This window comes from Thunnus maccoyii, chromosome 4, assembly GCF_910596095.1.
Source record: "Thunnus maccoyii chromosome 4, fThuMac1.1, whole genome shotgun sequence".
Classification (NCBI taxonomy): domain Eukaryota; kingdom Metazoa; phylum Chordata; class Actinopteri; order Scombriformes; family Scombridae; genus Thunnus; species Thunnus maccoyii.
In genome coordinates, this window is record NC_056536.1 from 32,378,166 (window position 1) to 32,395,827 (window position 17,662).

At 37.8% G+C, this 17,662-nt stretch overlaps 2 protein-coding genes across 2 annotated transcripts in view; both read left to right on the forward strand.

Moving 5' to 3' along the window:
* Positions 1-489: 489 nt before the first annotated feature.
* uxt (ubiquitously-expressed, prefoldin-like chaperone) lies at positions 490-6,001 on the forward strand. The gene is made up of 6 exons (XM_042409318.1): positions 490-824; positions 1,481-1,562; positions 1,805-1,872; positions 3,191-3,298; positions 3,890-3,953; positions 5,333-6,001. The coding sequence occupies exons 1-6, from the start codon at positions 697-699 to the stop codon at positions 5,396-5,398; spliced, it is 516 nt and encodes a 171-aa protein (XP_042265252.1). The 5' UTR covers positions 490-696; the 3' UTR covers positions 5,399-6,001.
* Positions 6,002-11,844: 5,843 nt separating this feature from the next.
* The window catches only part of elk1 (ETS transcription factor ELK1), a 45,741-nt gene continuing 39,923 nt past the window's right edge, over positions 11,845-17,662 (forward strand). The window contains exon 1 of the mRNA XM_042409407.1: positions 11,845-12,930. Within this exon, the coding sequence (XP_042265341.1) occupies positions 12,906-12,930 (25 nt within the window). The 5' untranslated portion in view covers positions 11,845-12,905. The remainder of the gene's footprint in view (positions 12,931-17,662) is intronic.

Genomic DNA, 17,662 nt, shown 5'->3' on the forward strand with positions numbered 1-17,662 from the left:
TTTATTTTTTCTTTCCTAGGATGGCGAAGTCTTGTCCCGCCCTACTCTGCCTCTGATTGGTTTACCCTGATATTATCACCCTAATCAACCTCGCTGCCAAAGGTATGTTTCAACAGAGAATTTATAAATAATGCACTAAAAAAAGAGCAACATATCAGTAATATTCTAAAAAAAAAAAAAAAAAAAAGTCTTCAGGTGACAAGTGGTGGAAATCTGAGAAATATTAGTATTAGTTATTTATTTATTTTTGTTTTCATCCGGTTCCTTTTTATTTATTTATGACTATTTTGTTTATTGTTTTAACTTATAAACAAAACTCTTTGTTTTGTAGAGAGTAGATCAAATATGCTCTATAACATATAACATATACAATATAACATATACACATATATTCCTGAACCGTCTCTGACCTCTGAATCTAACCAATGAAAACAACGAAGGTATCGAGTATCAGCCAATCAGAGGCAGAGTAGGGCGGGTCATGACTTCGCCATCCTAGGAAAGAAAAACTGGGCTCACGGTGTGCTGCAGAGAGGTGTTTACATGAGGCTGCAGCATGCTAACTGAACAGTTTGTGGATCGATAATGACGCAGAGACGTTAAACATAAGAGCAGTCAGACTTTCAGCAGGTTACAGCGGCAGCACTTTATCTTCCTCTCGGACGAAAAGTTTGGTTTTAAAGGGAAAATAGGCGAATGGCGATGGCTCCTCCTGCTAATGCTAATGCTAATGCTAACGCTAATGCTAACGATAATGCTAATGCGGATCAGAAGGTTCAGCAGTATGAAAACTTCATCAATGAAGTCCTGAAGAGAGATTTACAGTAAGACACACAAACTGACGCACTGCAGTGGCTTTAATATGTTATAAAAGTTTAATTTGGTGTCATAGAAAACATGTAGTCATGGTTTATACAGTTTGTATGTGGAGCAGTAACTCAATTACAGGTTAAAGGTAACGTTACTTGTACTTTACTCGAGTATTTACATCTTTATATAATCAACAAAATACACTGGAGACAGTTTTCAGAATAGCAAGCAGTTAACGACTATTTTCGTCATCAATTAATCTGTCTAAAGTGACACCTGACACATTCAGATTAGAGCTTCAACTAATGATTATATTAATTATCTATTAACCTGTCGATTATTTTCTTGATTAATCGATTAAGTTGTTTGGTCTATAAAATGGTGAAAAGTGTATATAAATGTTTCCCAAAGCCCAACATGACCATAAACATGATCCATAAATCACATATCCAATTACTGCAGAAATGCAGAAAATAAGACAAGACATTTGAGGACGTCATCTTGGTTTTAGGAAACACTGATCCACATTTTTCACCTTTTTCTGACATTTTCAACCAAGCAACTAATCAGTTTATCGTAACATTAATCAACAATGAAAATAAAGGTTAGTTGCAGCTCTAGAAGTGACACTTTAAAGCTCACGAAACGTGTGTGTTTGTGTGTTTTTCAGGAAAGTGTTTGAGCAGAGAGATGCTGTTTATGAGAAAATCTCTCAGTACCTGCAGCTGAAGAACACCATCCAGAGTCTGCAGGTACACACACACACACACACACACACACACTCACACTCACACTCATAAAAATATTAAAAAATAACATAAATAAATTAGAATCTGTTACAGAGTCTGAGTTTTTTGTCAAAGAGAAGAGCAGGAGGTTATAGGTTTTTTGGGTCTTTGTTGCTTTTTTAAACATGAGGAACATGTTCAGTATGAAGGTGAAGGAGTGATGTCACTGTGATGTCACTGTGATGTCACCGCGTGTGTCGTTGCAGGAGGCGGGATCTCAGCAGCTGAAGACAGACGTGGATCTCGGCTGTAACTTCTTCGTCCAGGCTGAAGTGTGAGCTGCTGACACTCGAACACAACTAATCAATCACAATCATTATTACTGATCACAGTGAAGTACAAACTTATCAATACAGGAACAGACTCGACTCGTCTTTAGATAAAGTCCCATTAAAAATCCTTCAGGGTTCGTTAAACTCACACACATTTACATTTCTTAATTAAATCGCTTATTAATGACTGATAGAAGAGAGACAGGATGTAACGGCTCCACGTTGGTTAATTAACATGTAAACACAGAGGAACCAACGAGGAGCATCATCACAATAACCACAAAATTCAACTCTCATTATTCAAAATGTTGATTTAGTATCAAAAAAGCTAAAAAGAAACAACTTTTATCAAGCACATGTATGGATAAATAAAAGTATTTTCTGAAAATCAAGTTGTTTTTTCATTAAACAATTTCTGATTTGAAAACAGACGTGAACTGAACACAAGTTTAGGAGCACAGAGCTACGACCAGGGCGGGAGGATAAACGCAAACTAAGCTAGCTCAGAACAGCCTCATACCGCAGTTTCTATTGTAGCTTCTAGGAGCGCTTGTTTTGTTTTCTGTTTGAACTCTGTATGAGACACGGAGACAACTGTTACCACCCGCTCTCCTGCTACGCCGGTGTTTAAAACAAACAAACCCTCCGTGCTGAAGCTAGCAGGCTGACTGGAGCTGCTTTCATGAAACAGATGAATGAATCATATGTGACATTAACATGCGCAGCATTAAATAATAATCTGTCAGACAAAAGACAACAAAGCAAGAAGCTGGAAAAGCTCTTCAGCAAAGCTGATGTAGAGATATGAAGACATTGAAAGCAGGAGGTCTGACTGTCAGCTGTATGTAGATGAATTACTGCTCTGTAAATATTTTAAAAGCACAATCTGTTCTCTAAATGTGAGCCAAACATCCCAACAAAGCACAGGATTAAAGCTTCTATAAAAGCACTTACAGATGTTTAATCCAGATACTAACACAACAACTCTGTTAACATGATGTTTTCTTCAGCTTTGAAAAGGTCGTTGACCTCAGTAACCGTTGTAAACACACAACGGTTTCAGTTATTAGGAAACAAAATGCTGATTCATCTATTAGTCAAACTGTTTATTCCCCACAAATCAGTTTTGTTATTTTGTTATATTCCAAACATCGATCTATAATTAGAACCATGTAGACGCTGTGAAACATGATATTATGAAGATGGACACTGATTGGTTGATTTTATTTACCTCTACAGCTCTGATCATAACCTGCTGCATCATTTAAATAAACAGTTGCAGCCTCCTGATGATGATATTTGTCTCCTTGTCTCCTTCAGCGAGGACGCGTCCAGGATCTTCGTGGCGGTGGGTTACGGTTTCTTCGTGGAGATGAACCACGACGAAGCTCTGTGCTTCATCGACAAGAAGACGAGTCAGCTCACAGCGTCAGTCTGAAATCCCAGAATTCAACAGGATATAAAACAACACAGAGCAGCTTAATGTTAAATGTTTTTATATCTGCAGTAACTGTTTCCCTCCAGCAGAGAGCAGCACAACAAACAACACCGACTGCAGCTCCTCTTCATCGTTTTTACACACATCAACACTAAATCCAGCCGCAGCATTTCAGATCTTCACCAGAGTTTAAAATAAAGTTTTGATAGTTTGTACAAAGTGTATCTTTATAGACGAGAGTATTATAAAGCACAACAAATGACAAAAAAACCCCAAAATATTCAATTAACTGTCATGTAACAAAAGCAGCAAATTACTACATTTGAGAACTAGAAGAAATCAAATGTTCAAAAGATCAATTGATTATCAAAATAGTAATTTTCTTTCGATCATCTAATCAATTAATGTGCCGATCGTTGCAGCTCTAGTAAAGAAACAGATGAAGTCAGATTGAGATGAAAAACATTTCTCAAGACAGTTTCTTCTTTTCCTTCTCTGTTAGCTCGATGCTAGCCATGTCTGTTATTATGAATGGCAGATGCTAACCATGCTAACATCCTGTCTCTCTGTGTGTGTTTCAGCTTCACAGATCAGCTGACCAAAGACTCGGCCAAGATTAAAGCCAACATCCGGATGGTGCTGGAGGTCAGTCTGATGTTTACATCATCGACTACGTTATTGATTATTAATAATAAATTATTCTGTCTTTAAAATGTCATTTTATGATTATTATGACAAACATTGATCAGCAGTAGTGTTTTAAATGTAATCAGATATCACTCCCAGGATTTGATTTTAAACAGAATCAAAAATATGATTTATTTTCATCATTTTTAACAGCCTGCTTGAAAAAGTTCTACAATTTATTTACATGACAAATATTTTAAATTAAATTACAGCAAATGTGAACTTTTCTGAAAAGCCTGCAGAGTTTTTCTCTTTACAGCTTTTGCACTTCGTTTCTTTGACTTTTATTTTTTTTTAAAAACAAAAACATTTGAGTACAGCTGGACTGAATTTAATCAGATGAGAATCAGAAAAACTTCATTGATCTCTGCAGGGAAATGACTTTGTTACAATTGCTCAACATGCAGTTATGAAAGAGGAAGTAAATAAATAAAAAGGTCAAAACTGCTATAAAGTAGAATAGTAATAATAAAAAACTAATGTGTGAGGTAGAATCACAGTGTGGATAAAATAGCAAAAACTGAAACGTGCAAAGTAGATGAACAGTAATATAACAATAATTTAACAGTAAAGTACAAAAGTAAACTGAGTGAACCTAACCTAAGTGTAATGTGGGTCAACAGTAAATTAACAGCAGAGAACTGATGAAGATGAAAGCATGTGAGAAGTTTAGAGGGAAAAATCACTATTTGGTGGAGCTGTTAACAACTCATAGACATGTGAAATGTGACCCCGACTACACACTGCTTTTTGTAAGACGTCAAAAGACAAAAAGGTTGGAAACCACTGGTTTCATCTTTAACAATGTGTTGTATTTTAAAAGCTTGTTATATTATCCATTGTGTCAAATCTTCATCTGAAAAAAGTAACTAAAGCTGTCAAATAAATGTAGTGGAGTAGAAAGTACAATATTTCCCTCTGAAATGTAGAAAGTAGCATCACATGGAAATACTCAAGTAAAGTACAAGTACCTCAAAACTGCACCAAAGTACAGTACTTGAGTAAATGTACTTAGTTACTTTCCATCATTAAAAGGCTCCTTACATTCGCAGCAGCTCATTCAACAGTTGTGTGAAGTGTTAATAAAGTTTTCAGGTGTTTTCTTGGGAAAAAGGATCAGATTTTGGGAAAATTGCCAGAAAACATTAAACAGATGTGACAGACAGCTGCTGTCAGTCCACTCAGATGATTCACTCTCAGTGTTTTTATTTTAATCAAACATTTTACTGAAAATGTAAACTTATCAAATCTTTTCTGTCAGTCAGCTGATCAGCAGATGGGAAATCTGATTGGCTCTTATCTTCTTCTTCTTCTCTTCCTCTTCATGTGCCTCTCAGGGTCTGAGGGAGCTGCAGGGGCTGACGGACCAGCCGTCAGAGAGCAGAAGAAGAGACGTTTTCTAGACTTTTCTACTGGTTGGACGACGGCTGCGACTCCTGAAGGGACGACCGGAGGACGGTTCGGTTCAGGAGATGCGTTCAAAGACCTGAACCCGATCACTTGCTCAGCTCCCATCGACACAGACGTTTGATAAAAATGTGTCAGCTGACGCACAGAGACTGAATTCTTCTTTTCAGGTGAACTGTTGGTGTAAAGGAGGTCACGTGTTTCAGACGTAGACGGATCCAGCGTGTGTTTAGACTGGAAGCAGAGGGGAAACAACTCCACATGTGTCTGATTTATATGTTTGATTTTGTTGGATGTCACGGTAACGTCCTTCAGTCGGGACGCAGGAGAGTTTGAAAATGTTTTTTACTGATGAAGTTAAAATCGTCTCCTGTGTGTGGACGTTTTGTCAAACCTTAAATACTGTAAACATATACTGTACTTTGGTCTGATTTCCTGGTTCCTCAGTTCCAGTGAAGTGAAATTAATGATGTTTCAACCAGAAGTTCTCAAACCTTTTTATGAATGAAGTTACGTTTACTTGTGACGCCTCCTCACATTAAAAAGCAGTTTGTTTCTTCTAAGATTGTTGAATTAAAGTCTTTCTTTTGAGACTAAAAGAGATGAAAGTGTCCAGTTTTTCACAAGAAAATTCAAAAAATAAAGAAAACTCACAAAAAATAAACATAAGTTTGTGTAATTTCTTAAAGGACAAGTTCACAATGTGTCAAGTGTGTGTTAAACCAGCAGTCAGGTGTCCATAGTAACAGTGAAAGAGGTTTTCCTCACTGTAATCATTCCTCCTGTTCATACTGGATATTAAAAGATCCTTCAAATGTGTTTTCAATGTAAGTGATGGAGGATAAAATCCACAGTGTGTCCACACAGTCATTTAAAAGTCTGTGTGAAGCTTCTATTCAGCTTCAGCAGTCTGAGTTAGTCATATCAAGTGGATATCTGACACATTTACAGTCTTTTTAGCATCAAATTCCCTCTTTGTGTTTCCTCGGACAGTGTTTCCCTGTTGAGCTGCAGGTGGAAGTATAGTAACAAAAAGAGGAACTTTGGCACTAAGAAGACTGTAACGTTGAAAGATATCTACTTGATTTGACTCATTTGGACGCTGAAGCTTCATATTAGCTTCAGATAAACTTTGAAATACATTTTTTGCACAGAAGGAGGACTGTGGATTTTGTCCTCCATCACTTCCATTGTAAGGTCATTATGAAGGGATCTTCTAATGGTCAGTATGAACAGGAGGAATGATTACAGCAAGAAAAACAGCTTTAATGTTCATTTAAACTCCTGACTGTTGGTTTAAGACACACATGAAAACTGTGAACTCGTCCTTTAAATCATCTGTTGCAGGTTGATCAGTTCAACCAAACATTATAGTTTCAGCTAAAATAAAAAATAAAAAAATCTTTTATTTCAATAATTCACAAGAGAAAAGTAAAAATCAGAGTAAAGTCTGAAAGTAATTAAAACATAATTTTGTGTTGCAGAAACATGTGTTTTTCCAGTTTGTTTGTTTCCTGTTTCAACACAAAGCTGAGATGATCAGAGGATTAATTAATTAACTGAAAAAAATTAACTGGCAACAATTTTCATATTATAATTGTTTAATTTTGAAAGCACAAATCCCAAAATTTCTCTGGTAGCAGCTTCTCAAATGTGAATATTTACTAGTTTTACAGTTTTCTATGACAGTAAACTGAACATCTTCATTTGGTCTTCAGGGAATAATCAACATTATATACACTGAACAGTCAATAGATTATTAATAAAGTAATCAGCTCTCCTATGATGGAATAAAACGACCTGTCCCTCACTTTTCTGTGATAAAAACACAACTTTACAACTAATGAGCTCAACAGAAACTAAAACCAAACAGAGTCCTTCTTCAGGACCAGGACCAAATGGAGGATGGAGGAAACCCGGGAATGTTCAGCCGTCCACATACTTTCGTCCATGTGGTGTATTTTCTTTCAGATATGATCATCAGTTTATTATCAGTGTTTTGTTTTTTTAACAGATTTAAAAAACACTGAAAGAAAAGAAAAGACACAGACTGTCGAACTGAACCGTAATAAAAAGATGAAACATGTTCTGCAGCAGCTCTGTCAACAACACCGATACTGTTGCCATGGAAACTGGATGCTAAATAGAGGCCTTGGCGTAAAGAAGCTGAGAGATGACTCTTGAAATAGACTCCCAGCAGGAGCACGTACACACACTGACACACTCACACTCACACACTCACACACGTACACACACACACACACACACACTCACTCACACTCACTCACACACACACACACGTACACACACTCACACACTTCCTGTGTTCGGTTGGATGAATTTTCATGAAGAGGAATGAATGACTGGATGTGATTCAGCAGTGAATCAGATCAGTTTTGTCGGACATTTACAACATTTTACGACGGTTTCGGCTCAGTTTTCAGTGTAAAACAATAAATTCATCACATCAGCACAAGTTTCAGTGATTATTACTGAACAAACAGATCATTTAATCAATACAACAAGTCTGCAACCATCAGTTTAAAACCTGTTTCTCTTGATGTTCTCCTCACTGTTCAAAGTGTCTCTTAAAGGACGAGTTCAGTTTTAATGTGTGTCTTAAACCAACAGTCAGGAGCCCAAATGAACATTAAAGCTGTTTTTCTTGCTGTAATCATTCCTCCTGTTCATACTGACCATTAGAAGATCCCTTCATAATGACCTTACAATGGAAGTGATGGAGGACAAAATCCACAGTCCTCCTTCTGTGCAAAAAATGTATTTAAAAGTTTATCTGAAGCTAATATGAAGCTTCAGCGTCCAGATGAGTCAAATCAAGTAGATATCTATATGAACACCTGACTGCTGGTTTAACACACACTTGTCCTTTAAATCTCAGTTTAACACCTGCACGTACCTGCAGGATTTATGACATCACAACTAGTTTGGAGCCAATCGTGTTCCAGTATTCAACTCAGACAAGTGTGATGTGGAAACTTGAAGCCTCCAAGAGCACAAACACTGAGACTTTATAGGTTTTATAAGGAGGAAACATCTGGAGTCCAGCAGGAAAACTTTACAAATCAACAATATTCACATATTCAGAGATTCTGGATTTTGACATTACATAATTAATGTTACCGGTGGAGGCAACTGACAAGTTTCTGAGTTTACTGCATCTCATGTTCTTCATCAGCAGACAGTTTATTCAGTTTACTTAAAAGCCGACTAACCAGTGAAGTTCTGGCATTGAACCGCTGAATAAAGAAAATTAATATGTTTTTATAGTAAATATTTCCATTGTTCCAGATGAGAAAGCTGTTAGCACTTTTATTTCTCCACATAAAACAGACAGGCTGGATTATTACAAATTATTATTATTAAAAAATAAAAATTAAAAACAATTCACATTTCATTTATTAATTTAACTGTTTAATTACGTTCTCTGTGAATTTTTGTCTTCTTTTATTATGGTCCAGTGTCACATATTTAAATGTGGTGGAGAATAATTGTATTTTATTAATTTATTTAGTTTATTTTTTTATTATTACTTATGGAAAATACTCAAGTAAAGTACAAATACTTCAAAATTGTACAGTACTTGAGTAAAAGTACTTAGTTACTTTCCACCAGTGGTAATAATGTTATTTTAGATGACACAGAGTCTGTTTAAGGACTCGGTCTGATATATTTTAGACTAAATTTAAGTGTCTTTAGGCAAAAATGTAAAAATGAGAAACCTTGAAGTGCTCAGAATCATGAACATCTGAACTTCAGTGACAACTCGCAACATGTTATAAGGTCAAAAGCTCCGGTAAGAGGACCTTGAGTTGAGATTGTTGTCAGAGAAATGTGAATCACGTGACTTTGCTCAGCGGCTCCTCGGCAGCGTGTGAAAGGAACAGCGCGCTCTGACGTCACCGCCCTGCTGTCTCTGCTGCAGAAACACTACAGCGCGTGCGTCAAGTTACACAAAATAAAAGATAGAAAAATACCGGAAGTCAGAGAGAGAGTGCGACAATTTGCCTTCAAAATAAAGAACCTCATTTAAAAAAAAAAAATTCTCATTGTTTTGGATTCCACAGACCAACCGACTGATGTTTGTTTAAAAAATAAAAATTTAATCCTAAAATCAACATTGGTTAAAAAAAACTTTAAATAAATGTTTTGTTTTGTTTTGTGATCTCATTAAAACTGACACGTAGAAAAGTATTGAAGTGGAAAATCTTCACTTTGACATAAACTGAATATTTGATGAAGGTGATAAAATACAAAAGTGACCATAAAGTAATGTTATTACATCTTATGTTGTATATGTTATATGAGATATACACAAACAAATATATATTCTTTTAGTTTATTAAAAGTCATTAATCAACAGATGTTCAGTATGTTTTGCTACAGAGTGATGATACAGATGTTCAGAGAGGTTTAACTGCCTGTTCAACAAACTTATAAAACAACAGAGACCACAAATGTCATAAATTCAAAATAATGTTTATAAGAAATCTTCATGAAATCAGTAAAAGTCAGAGTGTCGATGAAACAATGTTTTTTAAAGCTGTTAAAGAAAGTCCAGCACACAAACAATCTAAATATCTGTGAAGGTACCAAAGTTTCAGAAAATATTCTAACTGTTATTCGCTTTTTTTCCACAGAAATATTACAGTGGACGTGACCTCGGTGTCGTCTTTTTACAGAAAATCTTCACATAACTGAAACATTCGTGAGGCTTTCAGTCACTAAACAAACTTCATCAACTATCCCAAGATCAATAATGTCTAAACTCCTTTAATTTCATTTCCAATTATTTAGTGTTTTTTTGAGGTTTATTCGTCACCCTGGAAACAGCATTTGACAACAATCTCAACTCAAGGTCCTCTTACTGGAGCTTTTGACCCTATCACATGTGAGCTGTCACTGAAGTGAAGATGTTTACACTTTATATGATTCTGAGCACCTCGAAGACTATATAAAATATATATAAAAGATATCAAAATGAGTCCTTAAACAGACTATTTGTAAACTAAAAAAATCATATGAATAAGTAACTAAGTACATTTACTCAAGTACTGTACTTAAGTACAATGTTGAGGTACTTGTACTTTACTTGAGTATTTCCATGTGATGCTACTTTCTACATTTCAGATGGAAATATTGTACTTTCTACTCCACTACATTTATTTGACAGCTTTAGTTACTTTTCAGATGAAGATTTGACACAATGGATAATATAACAAGCTTTTAAAATACAACACATTGTTAAAGATGAAACCAGTGGTTTCCAACCTTTTTGTCTTTTGACGTCTTACAAAAAGCAGTGTGTAGTCGGGGTCACATTTCACATGTCTATGAGTTGTTAACAGCTCCACCAAATAGTGATTTTTATTAATTTACTGTTACTTTATTGTTAAATTACTGTTCATCTACTTTGCACGTTTTGGTTTTTGCTCTTTTGTCCACACTGTGATTCTACCTCACACATTACTTTTTGCACATTTATTATTACTATTCTACTTCATAGCAGATTTTACCTTTTTATTTATTTACTTCCTCTTTCATAACTGCATGTTGAGCAATTGTAACAAAGTCATTTCCCTGCAGAGATCAATGAAGTTATTCTGATTCTGATCAGATTAAATCCAGTCCAGCTGTGCTCAAATGTTTGTTTTAAATAAAACTGAAAGAAGCAAAGTGGAAAAAGAAAAACTCTGCAGGCTTTTCAACAAGTCAGTAAAGTTCACATTTGCTGATGAGAATAAATTATATTTTTGATTCATTATTCGGATTTCTGTTTAAAATCAAATCCTGGGAGTGATCTGATTCTATTTAAAACACTACTGCTGATCAATGTTTGTTATTATAATCATAAATTAAATTTTTGAGACAGATTTTTCCCTCTAAACTTCTAAACATGCTTTCATTTCAATATATGTTCAAATGATCCAATATTTACTTTATATCTTTGTTTTTTCTTCTTTCCTCTCCCATTAATCATCTCACCACCCCTCAGATTTATCTGCTGACCCTTTGGAGGGGCCCGACCCCTAGGTTGGGAACCACTGGACTAAACTAGCTAACTGTATATAAAGTAGTGTAAACTAGCTCCACCTCCAGCAGCTACAACAGTAACATGCTGCTCTAACACTGATTCTTCATTATTAATAATCTAATGATGTCATATATAATAATATATCAGTCAGAGGGACCAAACCACTACTTTTACTGCAATACTTTAACTACATCAAGCTCATAATACTTATGTACTTTTACTGCAATACTTTAACTACATCAAGCTCATAATACTTATGTACTTTTACTGCAATACTTTAACTACATCAAGCTCATAATACTTATGTACTTTTACTGAGGTGAAGGATGAAGGTCATGACCTTTTTGACTAATTTGGAGACTTTTCCTTACAAACTCATGACCGGAAGTTTGTTTGTTTACATCACAGTTAGCTTGACTGTGGTAAAAAGTACTGAGGGGGCGTCCGTCCAAACAGGAAGAAACTGGGAAAACACTCCTAAGTGATGAATTTAGCCTCTAATGGTGGATGTTTTAGTCCACAAGACGCGAATAAACAATCAGGCGGATTTTACAAACTACTTTTTCTCCGCGTCGGAGGACTCTGGAGGCTCTCCGGTGAACTCTGCGGCTCCTGTCCGCAGTCGGCAGCGCTGTTTGGGGGCTGACGCAGGAGAGGAAGGCGGGGGGGGGGGGAGCTGTCACAGCAGCAAGGCTAGGCTAGGCTAGGCTAGGCTAGGCTAACAGCTTTATCCCCCGGGAAACATGGACTTGGAGAAAACTTTGTGAAGTTTAAAAAGACCACCAGCAGACTGACGTTTAAATGGCTGCTCCGGAATCCAACGAGAAGACAAAAAGCACAATTTAACCGCCAAAATACGCGTTAGCCCGGCAGCGTTAGCATTGCTAGTTAGCCTGCTAGTTAGCTCTCATCCAGGCTCTGACAGCGGGGATGCAGCGGAGAGAAAAACACCCCAACATGTAGATAACATCCGCAGAAAAGGACTTAACTTAGATTTTTATGTTAATACAAAGCAATTAGACATCAATTTATACCGTTCGTCATAATTGGCACCAACTTATGTGCGGCGAAAGACTGTAAACGCGTCAGTTAATTGATTTCTGAAACATACTTTTTGGGTGGTTTTTTGTTTGTTTGTTTGTTTTAATAGCTGAGCTAACTTTTAATTTTCGGTGCTGTCGGTGTAGTGTGTTGTTAGCATGGAGGCAGGGGAGCCTGGCAGCAGCTCGGAGCGGTTACATAACGCCAGCAGGTCGGGTCAGAAGCTGCTGAACGTCGCCTCCTCAGCCTCCTCAGCCCGGCTCTGACAGCTGCAAACTGCTCCGACAACCCCGCTAACAAGACAGACACACAAACACACAGACAGACAACAACACAGCAGCATGGAGGAGGTGTGAGTCTGCTGGGACACAGGAAACAGAAGAAACAAGACTGAACATTCCCCCTTGAAGATGGATTCAAACCCGCTGATAAACGGTGAGAGATGTGCTGCTGATGGAGGGTTCATGCTGTGTGTGTTTGTGTTGCAGCCCTGCATGTGTTGCTGTGCAGCTTGGAGGGAAGAATCAGCAGCAGCAGTAGTGTTATTGCAACAGGTGTGTGGCGGCAGCTGAGGCCTGCAGCAGCTCTGTGTGTGTGCTGAGGTGGGATGTTGAAGCAGGTTCTCTCATGATATTAACTGCAGGTTTGGATCCAGACAGCAGCGTGTTGAAACTTGCAGCATGAGAGCAGGTTCACACTAAACCGGGTCAGTTTGTGAATGTGGCTACAGGTGTGATTTCACAGTGAAACACCTGAACCAGGATTTTAGGAGTACTGAGGTCAGATTATGTCTCCTAACATGGTTTAGTTTTATCGATTAGTTGCCAACCGTTAAATCAGTCACCGACTATTCTGATAATCGATTCATCGTTTTGAGTCATTTTCTTAGTTCTAAGTCTTAGTCTAAGTTCTCTGGTTCCAGCTTCTCAAATGTGAATATTTTCTGGTTTCTTTAGTCCTCTATGACAGTAAAGTGAATATCTTTGGGTTGTGGACAAAACAAGACATTTGAGGACGTCATCTTGGACTTTTGGGAAACAGGCTTCATCTAAAATGATAAATCGATTATCATAATGATCTGCCAGTTGACTAATTGATTAATTGACTAACTGTTGCAGCTCTATTACTAATACCTCGGGTGTTAGGAAATTATTTTGTGACATTTCGTAGATTAAGCGATTAATCATTTAGTCTGTGAAATGTCAGAATGTGTAAAAATGCCCGTAATAATGTAAAGTCCGAGGTGATGGCTTTAAATTCCTTGTTTTTTCTGACCAACAGTTCAAAACCTTTTGGAGTCTGTGCTCTCGAATTTATAATTTTGTCAGTCAGCCTTAACTTTGAAGAAGCCAACAAAGAAGACGTTTCCACTGTAGCGTCAGTTCATGGATGTACGTGTCAGTTACTGATCCATGAAGCGCTCCATCAGAGAGTATAACATACATCCATGTTCACAGCCCTGAAGCTGAGTTTACGGCAAAAAAATCCATTATCTGATAACATAATGGACCTCAGAGATAACACAGTGTTATGTTAAGAGTATATCCGCATATCTGAGTCCAAGATAAAAATAAAGCCTTATGAAAGCCAAGTGATCCACGGCGAGGGTGAAATCTGATAAATCAAGAGCATGATTTAGTATTTTTTTGTCCTCGGCCCCTCCTAAAAACATAATGACATTTGTATTATTATCCTATATGACAAAGAAAAGCAGTAAAACCTCACATTTAATTTTCTCCCGATCGACTAATTAATGAATTGACTATTTGTCGCAGCCCTACTCGAGAAGGAGCGCTCTGCCCGCGCCTGCCGCCGCCACCGCCGCAGTAAAGTTCACTTTCAGATAAATGATGGATGATAAAATAGAGTTAACATTATTTCCACTGTGTTGTTTGTACTTCAGCTTCTGCAGCTGCAGCACAGCTGTCCAGTGAAGAACAAACACTGTTTTTTCCCTGCAGCGAAAAAGGAAAATGAGTCAAGACACGTAGACTTCACTAAAACATCTAACATGTCTGTTTAGTTCAGTAGAAATAGTTCTGACATACTAACTTATATCTATTGTTGCATAAAACAGTATAAATTAGTTTTGTTCCTACGCTGAGTGAAATAAAAATAGAACATGTTTTTCATTCTGCACTAAACAAACTACCTGAAAAGACTCAATAAGGTTAAAATGTAAATATCTTGTTCTGTCTGATTAACTGTCAGAAACCCAACGATATTCAGATTACTGTCATGTTTGACACATAAAGGATTCAAATATTCACATTTGAGAAGCTGCCACCACCAAATATTCACATTTTTCCTTAAAAAAAAGACCAAAAAAACGACTCACTGAACAGTTATTCAGTCATCAAAATACTTAATTTTCTGTCGCTCGACTAATAAAAATAGTCGACTAATTGTTGTAGCTCTAAATGAGTCCAAGAGTTTTAGATTTGAATTGTAAAGTAAAAAGAAACGTATCGTCTTGTTTCTATAATGAGAAAAATGAGTTAATTATATTTGTCAATGTACATTACTGAGAAATGGGATTGAAACTCGGTTAATCACCGACTGGTGTTGAAATATGTGAATCCCGACCTCATTACAGAGACTGATTCAGGTCAGGGGTGTAATATTCACACGTTGTCATGGCAACGCTGACACGTGTTCTCATGTGAGTGTTAAAATAGTGTTCGTGAGAAATGACGCGACGGCACATCTCATGTGTGTGGAAGATCCGAGGAGTGACAGAAAAACTGCAGGCAGGAAGAGGACAGCAAGGAACGACGGGGAACTGTAGTATCATCAGTAGTAGTACCATCAGTAGTAGTACTACTGTCAGTAGTATTTGTCAGTCCCTGGTGTGTTCAGGTCTCCTGCTGTTCAATAGATTTGTGTCGACTGACTGACAGATGGATGTCAGGAAGCAGAGAAACCACAGTGGGACAGGAAGTAGACAGGAAACCACACTCTTCTTCTCTGGTGGGGAAAGTACTCTCGGCGGTTTGGTACTTCCTCTCCGTCTTTCTGTCTGTCTTTCAGTGTTTCTGTCTTTCTGTCACTTAAAGACGTTCAGTTTTCTCTGCTTCTCGTTCGCTTCACAGCCTTAAAAACTACAAACGAACAGTTTCATCTCAAACTGCAGTGATTTAGTTTAGTCGATTCAACTGACTGTCAAATATAACACATGTTATCAATAAAGTTGTTTCAGACAGCTGATTAATTTTCTTATGATCGACTAATCGTCCCAGCTCTAGATAAGTCGATTAATTGATTAGTTCATTGACAGAAAATTAATTAACAACTATTTTGATAGTGGATTAATAGTTTTTTAACTTAAAAAAATCCAAATATTTGCTGGTTGCAGCTTCTTTAATGTGATGATTTAATGCTTTTCTTTGTCATATATGACAGTAAACTGAATATCTTTGAGTTTGAGACTGTTGGTCAAACAAAAACAAAGAATGAAGACGTCACCTTTGACTGTTTTCTGATGTTTTATAGACAAAACAGTTGACTGAGAAAAACAACTTGCAGATTAACTGATAATGAAAGTGATTGTTAGTTGCAGCTCTGAAGGGATGTGCAAACCTCCGCCTCTTTGTTCAAAACAATTTATTGAGAAAAGAATCAGCAGATTAATTAGTTGCAGCTCTAATGGGGTCTCAATATTAGGTAAGAAAGCCTTTATCGTTTAAGTAAAGCAAAAAAGGTCTGAAGTCACCTGGGAAATTATAACAGCTGTTAATTTTTCACCGTTTCATAGTCTTCATCATAGTCTTCATCCTCTGGGTCATGGATAGAGACGTGGAGGAGAGAGTTCAGCATTTCATTAGACGGTGACCCTCTCCACTCAGACTTTATCCTTTTCATGCAGGAGAAGTTACGCTCACAGCGAGATGTTGACATAAGGAACACAAGCGTGACCTCCATGATCGACCTCGTGTGTCGTCCTTCAGCACCTTGTAGAAAACTCTGCCGCAACACCTGAGGCTCAACTCCTGATGCCTGAAATGTTGATGCACGACTACTTTGAGGTCAAGCCGCTCCTGTTTGGCTTCTTTAATGCACTTAAAGTCTGTGCATGCCTCAAGGACGTCCTGAAAGTGAGTGACAAAGGTCTTGAGGTCAGTCAGGAACAAAGGTAGCGAGGTCAGTGATGTCCTCTGGCCAGTTGCAAAGGTCAAACAGGGTCATTCATTAAGGCTGCTGAACTGTGTCGGGACATAGTCACCAAAGGTATCGATTAGTTTCTTTTTTACCTTGTGGAAGTCGTCATCATCCACCTGTTTCCTGTTGAGCTGCGCGTCAGAGTACCCAGGAAGTGGTCCCACTTCTTCCAGGAAGTGGTCCCACTTCTTCCAGGAAGTGCTGTAGCCGCTGGCCTGGAGCTGTCTGAAACACATGAAAACCTCACTGTCACAATTAATGAAGATAAACATGTAGCACAGAATCAGCTTACGGGGAGATTATTTTCCCAACTATTTATTTTGTTTACCTGCATGGCTACAAGAGTAGTCGTCTGCAGCCCGTCTGAAACCATCTGTATCTGACAGAGAAGGTTCCGGTGTTTCAGTTCACTGAGGATGCCCAAAATAAGATGGATGAAGAGGACCTTGTACTGTTTCAGCCCTCTTGGGTTGGATGGTTCTCAAAATGGACAAGGATGACTAGATAGTTCCTGAGAAGTGCTTTTAAGGCGTGCAGTGTGTGTCACCTCATACCATCGATGCTTCCTGGTTTGACTAGATGGATTCTTAGTGCGTTTGCCACAGTCTTGAGCTCACAGTTTATGTTTGGCAGCGGGATAGACTTCATGCTGTCTAACACTGCAAGCTCAAGACGGTGACCATATGCTCACAAGGGATCCACATCTGGCAGCCACGCCGTTCTTTTGACCTGATGTTACTGAGGCACCATCACACCCGAACCTAACAAACCTTGGGTAAGACCGGTAATGATGGCGTCTATGATGCTCTGGCTGTTGGCATGCTGTAGTCACCATGTTTACCATGTTGTTATCAGGTAGCCTGTTGTCCACAAAGGTGATGTAAATGATCTCTTGACCCTGCGTGGACCAACGGAGGTATCTGACATGATGGAGAAAAGTCTTGCAGACTTGTTCTTGTCCTCCAGATCTTCTGTCTGAGCGACGTTCTGAATGAATGTGCTTCAAGCT

What these genes read in the sequence shown, in the direction of transcription:
- uxt (XM_042409318.1), top strand. Translation starts at nt 697, where the DNA reads ATGGCGATGGCTCCTCCTGCTAATGCTAATGCTAATGCTAACGCTAAT. An exon ending in GTCCTGAAGAGAGATTTACA is followed by an intron (nt 825 to 1,480) that starts GTAAGACACACA and finishes TGTGTTTTTCAG; the next exon opens with GAAAGTGTTTGAGCAGAGAG. An exon ending in ACATCCGGATGGTGCTGGAG is followed by an intron (nt 3,954 to 5,332) that starts GTCAGTCTGATG and finishes TGTGCCTCTCAG; the next exon opens with GGTCTGAGGGAGCTGCAGGG.